General features: G+C 37.7%; 1 protein-coding gene across 2 annotated transcripts; it reads right to left on the bottom strand.

Moving 5' to 3' along the window:
- Window positions 1-2,228: 2,228 nt before the first annotated feature.
- Window positions 2,229-14,422, bottom strand: polr3g.L (polymerase (RNA) III (DNA directed) polypeptide G (32kD) L homeolog). 2 transcript variants are annotated; one of them, XM_018250696.2, is made up of 8 exons: window positions 14,222-14,422; window positions 11,247-11,362; window positions 10,006-10,135; window positions 7,443-7,511; window positions 7,079-7,141; window positions 5,875-5,933; window positions 5,049-5,180; window positions 2,229-2,524 (listed from the first exon to the last, which is right to left on the bottom strand). In XM_018250696.2, the coding sequence occupies exons 2-8, from the start codon at window positions 11,358-11,360 to the stop codon at window positions 2,333-2,335; spliced, it is 759 nt and encodes a 252-aa protein (XP_018106185.1). In that variant the 5' UTR covers window positions 11,361-11,362; window positions 14,222-14,422; the 3' UTR covers window positions 2,229-2,332.
- Between the last annotated feature and the right edge of the window lie 657 nt (window positions 14,423-15,079).

Raw genomic sequence — 15,079 nt, forward strand, 5'->3', positions numbered from 1 at the left:
GACATCCAGTCACTCCAGCCTTTATACATTACATTTTTGCCTAACTATATTAAAAAAAATTGCACAGCTTATTTACCTAGTTTTTATTTTTACACTGAATTGTTCCTTTAAATATTCTAAATAATATCAGAGGGTACAGTAGTAACCTCCACCTGAGTTTGTCAGGTAAAATGGGAGAGCTAATTGCATGCGCTAATAACTATGATATAATTGGTATCACTAAGACCTGGTAGGATAAACCATGTGACTGGTCTGTCAATTTAAATGGCTACACAGTTTTTTAGGAGGGACAGAGGGATTATAAAAGATAGAGTAGTTTGTCTTTATGTAAAACCTGAATTAAAGCCGTGCTCTAAAGAAATAACCATGGGCATCAGGGAGGGTGTGGAATCTCTTTGGGTTGAAATTATGACTGGGCAAAAAACTACAAAGAAAATGATCATTGGTGTATGCTACAAACCACCTCAAATAATGATGAGATTGTGGCCCAAATACTATTACAAATGGAGGCAGCTTCACAACTAGGTCAAATTATTATTATGGCTGACTTCAATTATCCAGACATTCACTGGGGTAATGGAGTTGCCTATCTGGAAAAAACAGGTTTGTAAATATGCTTAACGACAATTTTTTATTTCAGCTTGTTCAAGAACCTACTAGGAATGACTGGTTTTGGACCTGGAAATTAATAATACTGAACTCATCTCTAGCATTTGTGTGTGTGAGCATTTAGGAAATAGTGATCATAGCATGGTCTCCTTTGAGATTATATTGCAGAAACAACTCTACAAGGGATAAACTAAAATACTAAACTTGGCGTGCAAACTTTGCCAGTATAAGAGCATCTGTGCAACATATTAACAGGCTTTTCACAGGGGTAACCACAGAAGAAAAATTGGATGTTTTGAAAATGCTGCTTAATAAATATACATGTCAGTATATTGCCCTTGTAAGCAAGGAACATCTTTGCAAAGCAAAACCTTTGTGGTTTGAAAGAATAGTTGGTGTTGAGGTTGATAAAAGATGTGCTTTTAAGGCTTTCAAGTTAGCCGGAACAGCTGAAATGTTTGCCAGGTATAAGGAGGCCAATAAATCATGCAAACTATCAGACAAGCTTAAATCAATATGCAAAAGGCATTGCAGCAAGGAGTAAAATGAATCCAAAATAATTTTTTTAATATGTAAATAGTAAAAAAAAATAAGCAGTATGGGGTAGGACCATTGTTGTTAGAGGGGGTCAGTTGATTGATGAGAACAGAGATAAAGCAGAGATTCTGAACTGTTATTTTTCATCTGTCTAAACAAATGAGGACCCAAGTAATGAAGGTTTCCTTCTTATTCTATTAATTTAACAAATGATGCATGGTTCACGCAAGAGGAAATTCAAAAGAGACCAGAACATATAAAGATAAACAAAGGCCTGGGATCAGATGATAGTCATCCCAGGGTACTACATGAGCTTAGCTCTGTGATTGCCAAACCTCTTTGCTTAATTTTTCAGGATTCATTGAGGTCTGGCATGGTGCAGAGAGCCTGGAAAATTGCTAATGTGGTGACACTATTCAAAAAGGGATCCCGTTCTCAGCCTCAGAACTATAGGCTGGTTAGTCTGACATCAGTGGTATGAAAGCTTTTCGAAGCGATATTAAGAGATACAATATTTGACTGTATTGCAAATTATAATACTATTAGTTTGTGCCAGAATGGTTTTATGCATAACTGATCTTGCCAAACTAATTTAATTGCCTTTAATGAGGAGGTGAGCAGGAACCTCGACTCTGACGTGGCAGTGGATGTTATCTACTTGGACTTTGCTAAAGCTTTTGATACAGTACTACACAGAAGGTTCATGGTTAAATTAAGGCATATGGGCCTGGAACATAGTATTTGTAATTGGATAGAGAACTGGCAGAAGGATAGATTACAAAGAGTGGTGGTAAATGCAAAATTTTCTGAGTTTCTGGGCTGGGTTTCATTTGGAGGGGTGAAACTTGATGGCGCCCAAATTAACTATGTAGATGACTATGTAACTATATATGCTCTGACAGTCTATTCAGTATCTGTATAAATGTCAATATTATATTGTGGTGACTAGCAATGGTTTGGGTTCCTCATACATCACACAAGCTGAGTGCTACAAGGTAACTAATTGTGATGACGTGTCCTATGACATAAGACAATGTGAGAACACTAATGCAAATGAGGTCTTAGTAGTTGACACTATGCAATTTTTTTCATGAAACTAATTTTAATGAGTGATATTTTTAGCAGTACAATAACTTTTAACATTAACTATACATAAATGACTTCCCAATCCATACATATGGAAAACCTATAAATCATGAAAAGGTAACGTAGCTTCCTGGTCTGTATAGAGCTTTTGCAGCTGTATGATTTCCATGTACGTCAGCATCATACTGTGCCAGTACTTTATGTTCAGTGCATGGTCTTCGTTTATCATTTGGAGATTCCAGATGCAATGAGTGTTGAACTGGATACACAGATGGTGGCACAGCAAGTGCACCTGAAAGATAAGTGCTGATAAGATGAAGGGCTAGAAGTTTGGTTGCTTGGGCTGATAAACACTATACGTGGAACTAAGTACACAAATGTATCTAGTCAGACGCTCTTAAAAATAAAAAAAAGTCTTTTGTATATCCATGTATTTAAACATCTAGTAGGTAGCTTCATCCATATTGTCATCGCTGCCCTCAAAATCATCTCCATTGTCAAAATAGGAAGCAATATAATCATTTTCCTACAGAGATAAAAACCAAAGAGTTTAGTAGCTCTATAACCAATGCAGGATTTTATGGTTACAATTATAGATCAAAGCAATTGTTTTATTTGCACAAATCACCAGTATTATTGTATTTGATATCTGCAGACTTAAAATAAGCATGTGAAACTTTAATCCTGCAGGTATGTGGAACAAATGGGGCTTTCATAGAAGGGATTCCTCTTCTACTACTACTACAGTGCAACCACACCCCATTCTGTGTTTTTCAAGGGGTTGTTTACCATTAGGTTAACTTTTAGTATGTTATAGAATGGCCAGTTCTGAGCAACATTTCAGTTGGTTGTCGTTATTTATTTTGTATAGTTTTTAAATGATTTGCATTTTTCTACTGACTTTTTCCAGCTTTCAAATTGGGTTTAGGACCAGGATAGTGGTGCTCGGGTCGGTATTTTCCCCGAACCCCAACACTGTCCTCCCTTATCCCGCGCCCTCCCACATTCATGCTTCAGGGTTGCTTTTATAGAATTGTGCCATCCCGCCCTGCCAATGATGTCACAAAAGGGGCGGGGCGAGCAGGCGCAGCGTCTTTAAAAGACAAACCCGGAAGTCAGAAGCCAGGACTTGATGGTGGCGGGAAGAGCAGGAGAAGAGCTCACCCCGCACCTGCCTGCCACCCGTGAAGAAGCGTTCGAGGTTGACCCGAACCCACCTGACCTGCAGGTCCCGGGGGTATCGAGCCGGCCCGCAATTCACTAGTTTCAGATCCATGAAAACAGCCGTCTGTATCCGCTTTTCTGCCCAAATGTCTCCCTAAGTGCCTGGAGTCAGTATTTCAGTAGCATGTACCCTAAATCTCTGATTGTTTAAACTTTAATCTCAGTTTCAAGTTAGGCATTTTAGTCCACCCTGAGGCATAAGCCCCAACAGTTTTGTCTCTGTCTTAGAGGGCCTCTTGCATAGGCAGTGCTCAGCTCTGGAAGTCAAATATTGCCACTATTCCTGTAATGCGGTGGGTCACCTTTTAAATTAACATTTAGTATGTTGTAGAGTGGCCAGTTTTGAGCAACGTTTCAATCGGTCTTCATTTTTTATAGTTTTTTAAATGTCTTTTTTTCGTCTTTCCAGCTATCATATGGGGTTCACTGACCCCCATCTAAAAAATAATGCTCTCTAATACTATAAATTTATTGTTATTGCTACTTTTTATTACTCATCTGTCTATTAAGTGCCTCTCCTGTTCATATTCCAGTCTCTTATTCAAATCAATGCTTGGTTGCTAGGGTAATTTGGACCACAGCAATCAGATAGATGAAACTGCAAACTGGAGAGCTGCTCAATAAAAAGCTAAATAACACAAAAACCACAAATGAAAAAAAAATGAAAACCAATTGCAAATTTTGTCAGAATATATCTACATCATACTAAAAGTTAACTCAATGGTGAACAACCCCTTTAATACTATCCCAAGACAAATGAATGTGGAGGTATGTGAAAAATTACTTTTTGACTAGTGTGCTGGCTAAAGACTTCACTGTTCTGAGCCCCAATGCCAGTATGAAACCAGCTGCTAGGATCCTGCTGCAGGATCTGTTATCCGGAAACCCGCTATCCAGAAAGCTTAGAATTATGGAAAGGCCATCTCCCATAGACTCAATTATAATCAAATCAGATTTTTTAAAATGTATTTCCCTTTTCTCTGTATTAATAATACAGTACCTTGTACTTGATCCAAACTAAGATATAATTAATTCTTATTGGAAGTAAAATCAGTTTACTGGGTTTATTTAATGATTTTCTAGTGGAATTAAGGTATGAAGATCCAAATTACAGAAAGATCCGTTATCCGGAAAACACCAGGTCCCGTGCATTCTGGATAACAGGTCCCATACCTGTATCATCATTCTAATGTAAGGATGTTGTTCTTTGAGCGATGCACCACCACTCTAGTAGCTCACTATACCACTATATTATACCCAGTACAGAAAGCTTCCTAGATCTTTTCATGCAGATACACTGCATGGGTTTTTTTAGAAATCATTTCCTAATATTTGGATTATTTGTATAAAATGGAATCTATGGGAGATGGCCCTTCTGAATTTCAGAGCTTTCTGGATAAAGGGTTACCTGCTGACTGGTACTTAAGGGTTAACAGACCCAGAGCAAACAACAACTCTTTACATTATCCCTTAAATACGTGAAAGATAAATGAGTTTTCAGTATTATACTAGAACAAGATCCCTCGTTTTCTAGATTTCTGCATTCCATGCTAAATGATTTGCAAATTAGAAATCAATAAAAGGCTCATTACATCCTCATGTTCTTCTTCCTCTTCAATTTCTGGCTCACCCTCCTCCTCCTCTTCTTCCTCATCCCCGGCTTTCTTTTTAGTCTCATTTTCTTCATCCGATTTCTCTTCGCCATCATCTTTTTTCTCCAGTTCCTAATGGAAAGCAATAAAGTGGACAAGCCCATTAGCAGGTCATTGTGGTGTGACTTACAGTACATAAGGCATAACATTACTAAATAATTAATTTACAATTGTAATATTTATTAAGATAATGGTTTACTTTGAATTCACATACAAGAGTCTTATCCCCATTTGCCCCAAGTGCAGTAAGTCATTCTGGCCAATAAGATATTTGCATTTAAGCAGGGCACCAGTAATGCTGATTGGTTACTATGAGTTTCTTATACATGGGCAATCTAAGAGTATTTAATTAACATAACTCCATAATTCTCTATTTAAATTAAAGTTCACATTTAAAAAAAAAAATTCACCTTTACTTTAAGTTAGTATGTTATAGAATGTATTGTTATTACTATATATCATTATTCGTCATTCTATTCGGGTCTTTTATTCTCCTATTAATATTCTAGTCTCTTTTTAAAAACAAGTGCACATGACTCACTAAAACTTGTGTATTACAATAAATAATGTACCCCTTATTGGAAAATATGAGGATTAGAAGTAACGTCAGAGGTTCATGACCTGTATAAAAGCACTCTGCCTTCGGCCTTGTGCTTTTATATGGTCATGGAAGTCCTTGGTGACTAATGGTATCCTTATATTTTACAATAAGGAGTACTTTGTTCACTATATAACAGTTCTGAAACAAATACAACAAAATTTGCACCTCTATTTTTTTCAAGATGTCACCAGAGTCTGGTTTAGTACCTTTTGCCTGTTTGGTACCTGTAAAAAAAAAAAAAAAAAAAGTCAATATTATGAGGCATGTAAAGAGTAAAGAGTAAAGGTTTCTACTTAAGGATAAACAAAACAAACCCTAAGAATATTATCAAAATGCCAGAGGTGACTCCATATCCAGATTGTGTTTTATATTTTCGGGATTTTTGCTATACAAAGGGGGTTATATACTAAACTCTGAATGCCAAAAACCTGAATTTTTTTTCCGTTTCCTTAGTATAAAATCCGAATTTTTAGTGGGAAAATTTTTTTTTTTTGGGATTTATTATACCCCGAGAATGTAAAAAGTCTGAATTTGGAAAAACCAAATATTTTGTACGTTTTGTTTTTTTTCCACTGTTTTTTCCCTCGCTATTTAGAAAGTGCAATCAGCTGTATGTTCTAACACCATTTATAAACATCTTAAAATTCAAATGATACCTGGCCCCAGGTAATAATGCCTGTAGTCATAGTACTCGTGTGTTTGTGTGCTTATCATACCTTGGTGTCAAAAATCATCCAACCAGATGTCCCTTAGTAACATAGTTAAATTGGGTTGAAAAAAGACAAAGTCCATCAAGTTCAACCCCTCCAAATGAAAACCCAGAATCCATACACACCCCTCCCTACTTTCACATAAATTCTATATACCCATACCTATACTAACTATAGAGTTTAGTATCACAATAGCCTTCCATATTATCTGTCCAAAAAATCATCCAAGCCTCTTAAAGGCTACACTGAGTGTGAGTTGCAGCTCAATCAGATTCAACTATATCCTAAAAATGAACAGAACATCAAGTACATCAAGTATGGGAACCATTATCTGGAAACCTGTTATCCAGAAAGCCCCAAATTACGGGAAGGTCATCTGTCACAGACTCCATTTTAAGAAAATAATAATTTTTAAAATGTATTTTCTTTTTCTCTGTAATAATAAAACAGTACATTGTGCTTGATCTGAACTAATATAGAATTAATCCTTATTGGGGGCAAAACAATCCTATGGGGTTTATTTAATGTTTAAATTATTTTCTAGTAGCCTTACCATATGAAGATCCAAATTAATGAAAGATCTGTTATCCAGAAAACCCTCGGCCCCAAGCATTCTGGATAACAGGTCTTATACTATAATAATAATAAGTGATACTTACTGGTCTTGCTCTTCTTCTTTTTGGGCTTTACAGCTTTCATCTCCCTTGGAAGAATTCGCCAGTCTGGTAAAATACACAAGGTAATCACTACTGTAGAAAACAGGGTAAATAATACAAATTCTTCTATATAATATTGCATTTTTTTTAATCAGTGCAGTTGTTTGTACATTCTATTCAGCCAACACAATGGGGCTAATTTACCAACACAGCTAATATATTGCACCAATTACAATGCAATTCATCAGACTAATACATAGCAAATATCTGCTATTACTAAAGGCACTAGTGCAATTTAGAGTTTATGTTAATTAGCCTCAGTTTGTCATAAACAATTTGGAGTAGAACAAGTCAAGTGGTACCTTACCTGGTGTCCATTCCATCTGTAATTTTCTTTCAGCCTCAGCTTCATACTTTATACTGTACCTTTCAATGCCTAAAATATGGATGAATATACATTTAGACATAAACAGTGAAGGCTAGTGTGGCCTCGGTATCAACCAATGCTCTTATAAATGGTGCCGGTTTACAACCAATGAGAAACCTGATTGCAGAACTTGAATAAAAATTGGGTCAGTTTGGGAGCAATTAGTCATTCAGATATGCATGGCTTCAATCCACTGCATTAGCATGGAGGATTCCACTTTTCCACAGATATGGCTGCCTTTATTTGACAGAGAGTAGAATGACTGGGTATGGCAAGTTATTAGGTACCCCCCAGTGATTATAGTAACTTACCTCCTACCAGGCTGGTGCTCCTCTTTTTAAACAAAATTAAGGCCCAGGATGCTTTACTTGCAACCCCGCAAAGCCCAAACATTCCCTGCAGCAATTTAAACTGAGGGCATAGATGGCCCACAAATTGGCAAAAATTTCTTAACTGTGTATGCCATTTCCCACAGCAGGAAAAAAAATTGCAGCCAAGTTGCTTGCAATAGATGTAATTTTTTTTAAGAAGAGGAGTACCAGCTTGGGGTAAGAGGTAAGCAACTAGAATCACTGGGGGTGCCTAATAACTTAGTACCCCCAGTTATTCTACAATTCCTTCTCTTTTAAAAGATATCCAGTTCCAGCTTTCGTTAGATGTGGCCTAATCTCATCATTGGGGTAATTAATGCGCAAATAAGGATAAGGATCTACTGCGCATGCAAGTCACAAAGTTTCCGAAAAAAGATATCGGAAATGCGCAGTTGGAGGCATTCGCTGGTACGGAGCTACTGCGCATGCGCCCGAAAGTCACGAAGTTTCCGATTTCTTTTTTCGGAAACGTTGTGATTTTCGGAGTATGCACAGAAGATCTTTACAAGTGAATGCCTCCTACAGCGCATGTGCTACCAAACGCAGCTGAATACAGGAATAAGAGCGCTCGGGAGACGATGGCTGCCGTGAACTCTGCTGGAGAGGACCTAGAAGGAGGGGTAAGTAACAAGTTTGGGGCATTTGCCCGGGGGGGGGGAACTGTTAGTATAGAGTGTGATATTCTGAGAAAATTTGCAATTGGTTTTCATTTTTTATTATTTGCGGTGTTTAAAGGGATACGGTAATGGGAAAAAAATTTTTTATTCAAGATTAATCAGTTAATAGTGCTGCTCCAGCAGAATTCTGCACTGAAATCCATTTCTCAAATAAGCAGAATTTTTTATATTCAATTTTGAAATCTGACATGGGGCTAGACATATTGTCAATTTCCTTGCTGCCCCTGGTCATGTGACTTGTGCTCTGATAAACTTCAATCACTCTTTACTGCTGTACTGCAAGTTGGATTGATATCACCCCCCTCCCTTTTCCCCCCCCAGCAGCCAAACAAAAGAACAATAGGAAGGTAACCAGATAGCAGCTCCCTAACTCAAGATAACAGCTGCCTGGTAGATCTAAGAACAACACTCAATAGTAAAAACCCATGTCCCACTGAGACACATTCACTTACATTGAGAAGGAAAAACAGCAGCCTGCCAGAAAGCATTTCTCTCCTAAAGTGCAGGCACAAGTCACATGACATGGGGCAGCTGGGAAATTGACAAAATGTCTAGCCCCATGTCAGATTTCAAAATTGAATATAAGAAAATCTGTTTGCTCTTTTGAGAAATGGATTTCAGTGCAGAAGTCTGCTGGAGCAGCACTATTAACCGATTCATTTTGAAAAAATAATTTTTCCCCATGACAGTATCCCTTTAAGTAATTATAGCGTGTTATTCAGCAACAGCTCTCAAGTTTGCAATTTCGTCAATCTGACCATGAATAAGATTTTGGAATATGAATAGGAGAGGACCTGAATAGACAGAGGAGTAATTAAAAGTTGCATAAACTTTACATTTAGGGTAGAACTACATAGTGCACTTCAGTGCGTTCCGACGCGATGAGAGGAAATGCAGGCGTCATGACGGATGCACCGAATCTAATGTAAGTAACACAAATGTCGCATGTAGAAGCTGATTGCATCCGACATGAAGACGCAACATGCAGCGTTCTCATCAGACAGTCGTGTACAGGTCGGTTATGGGTTGAGGAAAACATCGATCACTATTACAGAGCATTTCTTTTTTAAATGGGTTCAGTGACCCCCCATTTGAAAGCTGGAATGACATTTGGGCAGAAAAACTGAATTAGACAGCTGTTTTCATGGATCTAAAACCTCAGTATGAGCTCCTAACCAAACGCTGAGCCACAAGTAGACCAAAAAGTCAAAATAAAACCACCCCTTTGTGATAAACACCACTAGCACCAACACAGTTATAGAGAACCTATATTAAAGAAGTAAATTAAAATGCAGCAGGTACCAAGACATATTCACAATGTAAAACAGATTTGCCTTCTTTCAGCTTGGTGTGTGCCAGGTGGAACCAAGATGTCGAGTCTGCTTTCAGTTCTCTGTATTTATACACAACTACAGTTCTGTGCTAAGTAGTATCCAATATATTAATTGTACCTACTTTGTTTTGCAGCTTTTACGCCCATATAATATGGAAGACTTTTCACCGTTTTTCGCAATTCTTGTTTTAATGCGAGCATATAATCTTGATCCTCTCCTATTCTCAGTGGTACAGGTTTGTATTCTATAGACTATGAAAAAAAACAGACAGAAATGATTTCGTTTTCCTCTTACCTTTACCACTGCATGCATGTGTGTCTGAGTCAGTTACCCCAGTTAATAATAATACTCAGCGATCTAATAAAAACACTGTTCTGTTATAAAGCATGGGGTTCATTTATAAACAGTGGGCAAATTTGCACCTGGGCAATAACCCATCAGGGATTATCTTTTTTTCAGGCAGCTGCAGGTTGAGAACTGAAAATTGTTTGATTGGTTGCCATGGGTTACTGCCCTGGTACAAATGTGGCCATTGTTTATAAATGAGCCCCATGGTGTGTGTAACCCCAGACTGCTTTATTACAGTTATTTCTGTGAGATGCATGCACTGCCATCAAACTGTTATTGGCTGCAATAAAGCAAACTCTCCATCTTCCTGATGAGTTAGCGTAAACAGCCTTCAGCATGGGATCTTTCTCATTTTCATAGTCTGTTTCTCAAACTTTATTAAGGGGCATATTAAACATCTGTAGAAAAATAAAGCAAAAACAAAAATGATTTCCATTAATAGCTGTGAAGTCAAAATTTGTACTAAAATGCATGCAAGCCTGGAAAATGTGTGGAAAAACAGGCACACCATATCATGGCCATAAAATTCTCAGGTATGTTAATGCAATGGTTTGCCTGGATAAGGACTGTAAAATGAAAAAGGATTAGACAGGGCAGATGGCTGTACTGCTATGTCTGGCTAGGCAATGCATAATGAATTAATAATACACAACAGCCAATTCATCCATTTTAAAGTTAAAGAACACAGGTTTTATAGTGGGCATTTTCTAAACTTTATTGGCCATGGGAATTATCGTTCAAAGTCTAAGACTTTTTTGAGGTTTCGATCCCCCTTTGAAGCCAACATTTGGTCCCTTTAGCTCATAACACAGTAATCAAAAATATGTTTTAACCCAATTGTCACCTTAACTAACATTCAGTTAGGGGCCAGGAATACATAGAAGAAATAGTCATTGTCCCAATCAAACCCACCTCTTTGGAGTGGGGGCAGCCGCCTACATTTGCTGAAATGAAAGAAAACCACTGAAAATGTATTTTCTTGCATTACATAATCCATATATAAAGATTACTTACAGGAAAGATTGGCAAGGGTGTTAGCTGAGTCTCTGGCAGAGTTTCACCTCTTGAAAAGCCAATTGCTTGGATGTCAAATGTGAAGGCAGCCCTTCCTCTCCCTTTGCCAGCCATTACTAATGTATGGAAAAGAACAAATAATAACAATACAAATTAGATTAAAACTCACTCTGATAACTAAACGGTTATGTGTTATAAGGTTTGTGCAGGATTTTTTGGCCTTGAGCAATCAAGTGGCTTCTGAAACCTTAAATTTTTTAAAAAAAATTCTTTATATAGGAACATTTCCCAGGGCCCTTTTACCTGAATTAGGTCTACCTGGGCACCTGAAATGTAACAACGGATGGCAATATTTCCTGTTTGCACATCTGCACTTTATTTTGATAAAATGATACAGTTACTTAACTCTATGGGCTATAGACAAAATCCAGAAGCACACCAAAAAATAGTTGCTGTGTGAAAACAGGTGATTTATTTAGCCCATAAGCATTTCACAGACAAGGCAACGTTTCGGACCCCTCCGCACCCTTTATCAAGCCTTGTTTGGAGTGCTTCTGAATTTTGTCTATACTGACTTCTTTCCCCGTGCAAGGAAAGGGATTTCTGGTTGAGCACCCACCACTTTCAACAAGTCGAAACATCACAGGTAGAGCACTCAATTATGCAGCATTAACTCTATGGGCTAAGCATCCATGGTGCTGCCCTGTCCTGTTAACTAAGTGCAAAAATCCATACCTTCTTCTACCCAGTTCCCTGAACCACCACTAAAGTTGCAACAGATTTTTAGGTCATCCAAATGATCAGCCCAGTGACCAAATGGTTACTATCCAGTATGGTAGTGCATATTGGTGTTCCATACTGAAAACACATCATAGGATAATTAAACCTTAGCGGTCGCTCCCCTCCCGTGCAAGCTGTGTAGCTTTTAGTAGCCTGGTAAATGTAAAACAAAATAAGTGTCTGTGACTGTGGTGGATCAGGGTGTGGCAATTCCCATTCTATTTGTTGGTAGCGCACTCTGCCCAGGGACCAAGGTGACAAATGGGTTAATAATTGGGGCCCCTTGGGCAGAAGGGCCCTGCTAACTCAATAGTATGTGGCCCTGTAAATTCTGATGGCAACCCTGGCCCAGCCCATCACAAGAGCAACAGGGAAGCTTCAAGGATTGAAGTATAGCCCATTACACTAAATTTTTCATTTACCTACTGTGAAAAAAGAAAGTCCATATTTAAGAGTGAAACTAGTGCAATATAGTAGCTTAGTCCGCTTGTTTCTGTGCTAATAACAAACATTATATGGCAGTTTGGTTAAATATACAAAATTACATTTAAAATATGATGGGGAAGATATAGCTAAAATAAACAGTATGGGATCCATTATCCAGAAAACTTTGAACTACAGAAAGGCCCTCTCCCATAGACCCTATTTTATCCAAATAAAATGGTTTCCTTTTTCCCTGTAATTATAAAACAGTAGCTTGTACTTGATCCCAACTAAGTTATAATTCATTCTTATTTGAAGTAAAACCAGCCTATTGGGTTTATATAACGTTTACATGATTTTCAAGTAGTCGTAAGGTATGAAGATCCAAGTTATGGAAAGATCCATTATCAAGAAAATCCCAGGTCCTGAGCATTCTGGATAACAGATCCTATACCTGTGTTTATGAAAAAAGGTCCTGGCAGCTGCAATTCTGTGCAGCTCATGGTAGTATGAACAAAACAACAAAGTCTGACTTTTCTCATTAAAGCACATTGATTCCACAAAATCGTGTGATGTTGAGTGCTGTTACATATTGCAAGTCTATATGACCAACGTCTCCTGTGCAGTTCTGCCCTCAGAGAAAAAGATGGCTTGTGTCAATGTATGAAGGCATACACTATAAACATATAGAATATAGGTGTGCCCTAAATGCAGCCCCCCAGCTCTTCAATTACATAGCTTTCCCTTTAAAATAAACACTTTAAAAAAAAAGTGTCCAATATCTGTAAAGTTCTAATCAGGTGTATTTATTTCAACTTCCCCTTTAAGTGGCCACAATGAAATACACCTGCTGGGGTCTGCACCTATTTAAGCACACCAGATACAGCTGCTAGAATCTCCTGGAAGTCGTCAGCTGATGTTGAGGTTCTAGTTTAAACAAAACCAGAAGGGGCAAAGGCAACATGGTAAATATTAAAACCTGTACAGGTATGGGATCCGTTATCTAGAAACCCATTATTCAAAAGGATGTCTGCCATAGACTCCATTTTATCCAAATTCTGAAAAATTATTTTTCTTTGTAATAAAACAGTAGCTTGTACTTGATCCCAACTGAGATATAATTAATCATTATTGGAAGCAAAACCAGCCTATTGGGTTTATTTAATGTTTGCATGATTTTCTAGTAGACTTAAATATGAAGATTACAAATTATGGAAAGATCCATTATCCAGAACACCCCAGGTCCCAAGTATTCTAGATAACAGGCCCCATACCTGTATATAAGAATATACATTTTTAAAATGAATTATATATTTGTACTTTTTCCAAGGATATGTTAAGACTAATGGCCTTCTCTGTCTTGCCATAAAGCATTCCCTGTCACTCTCAAATAACTTCACTCAGCTGAGTTGCATTCCATCAGCCGGAGGACCCTAGTTGTACTAGAATTAGATATGTTTTAGCAAAGCTGTTCCAAGGAATTAAATTAAAAGGGCAAAAAATTAAAAGCAAAAATTAAAAGAGCAATTATTTTCATAGGTACAGTTTAGTCAAATAAGCTTTACCCTCATTAAATAACACATTTAGATATGTTTTAACAAACCAGCAGCTACAGCAGAAGCCAAAAGGTGCTTGTCCCAATGTATGGATCTGTGCCAATAGTACTAAATATAATTCATTTAACTATAACTGATTTTAAAATGTGTTACAATGTGCTTATATTACCTCATAAACATAATATTGCATTAGAACACTGAGTGATATCATTTTACCTTCAGTCTGATATAATTTCCTGCTGATGAATGACACATAGAACTCTGTGCCGGCTCAGTCGACTAATCTGTGTTCCAATGATACTCACAAGTGAATCATTCACGAGTAAATCCTGGTGCAGAGGGATAAACTAGTGGGGCTCAGCAAGTCCTAACGAGCATCAGGCAGTGTAACCTTTTGTAAACCAATTAGGTTCTGCTCAGTAGTGAATAGGGTAGAGCTTCTCTTTGTCAGTATTCAGGCTTAATAAACACAACATTAAGCAGATCCCAGTGGGGGCTGTACATCCATAGTTATGTGGTCTTAGAGCTGGTGTACCAGCAACTATCAGCAGTTAGCTCTAATAACTTCATTCTACAGCAGCCATCAGTGAGGCTGGAGCCCAAAAAACAAATGCATTATATTTTACAATATGTCTAAAGATAACATGGTGTTAACTGTTTTTCTACTTCAGAAAATCATCAAATGACAAATTCATCTGAATGTTAACTTTTTCCTTTTAAAGCCACAATGGGTTTTTTTTTTCATTAAAAGTTGAAACTTTGCTAGTTTAACTTCATCTTTCTGAATTTAACACTGTTAGCTACATCAACATGGTGTTAAAGGAAAAGTAAACTGTTTGCACAGCAGTGACGATAATAGTCTCTGGGAAGGGACTGTGACTGTGGGATAGCAGTTATATAGCAAGAGATGGTGCCTATAGTAACAGTGGGATAATAGTCTCTGGGAAGGGACTGTGGGATAGCAGTTATAGTAGCGAGAGATGGTGCCTATAGTAGCAGTGGGATAATAGTCTCTGGAAAGGTAGTGTGACTGTGGGATAGCAGGTATAGTAGGGAGAGATGGTGGGGTGCCTA

Source organism: Xenopus laevis, chromosome 1L (assembly GCF_017654675.1).
Source record: "Xenopus laevis strain J_2021 chromosome 1L, Xenopus_laevis_v10.1, whole genome shotgun sequence".
NCBI lineage: Eukaryota > Metazoa > Chordata > Amphibia > Anura > Pipidae > Xenopus > Xenopus laevis.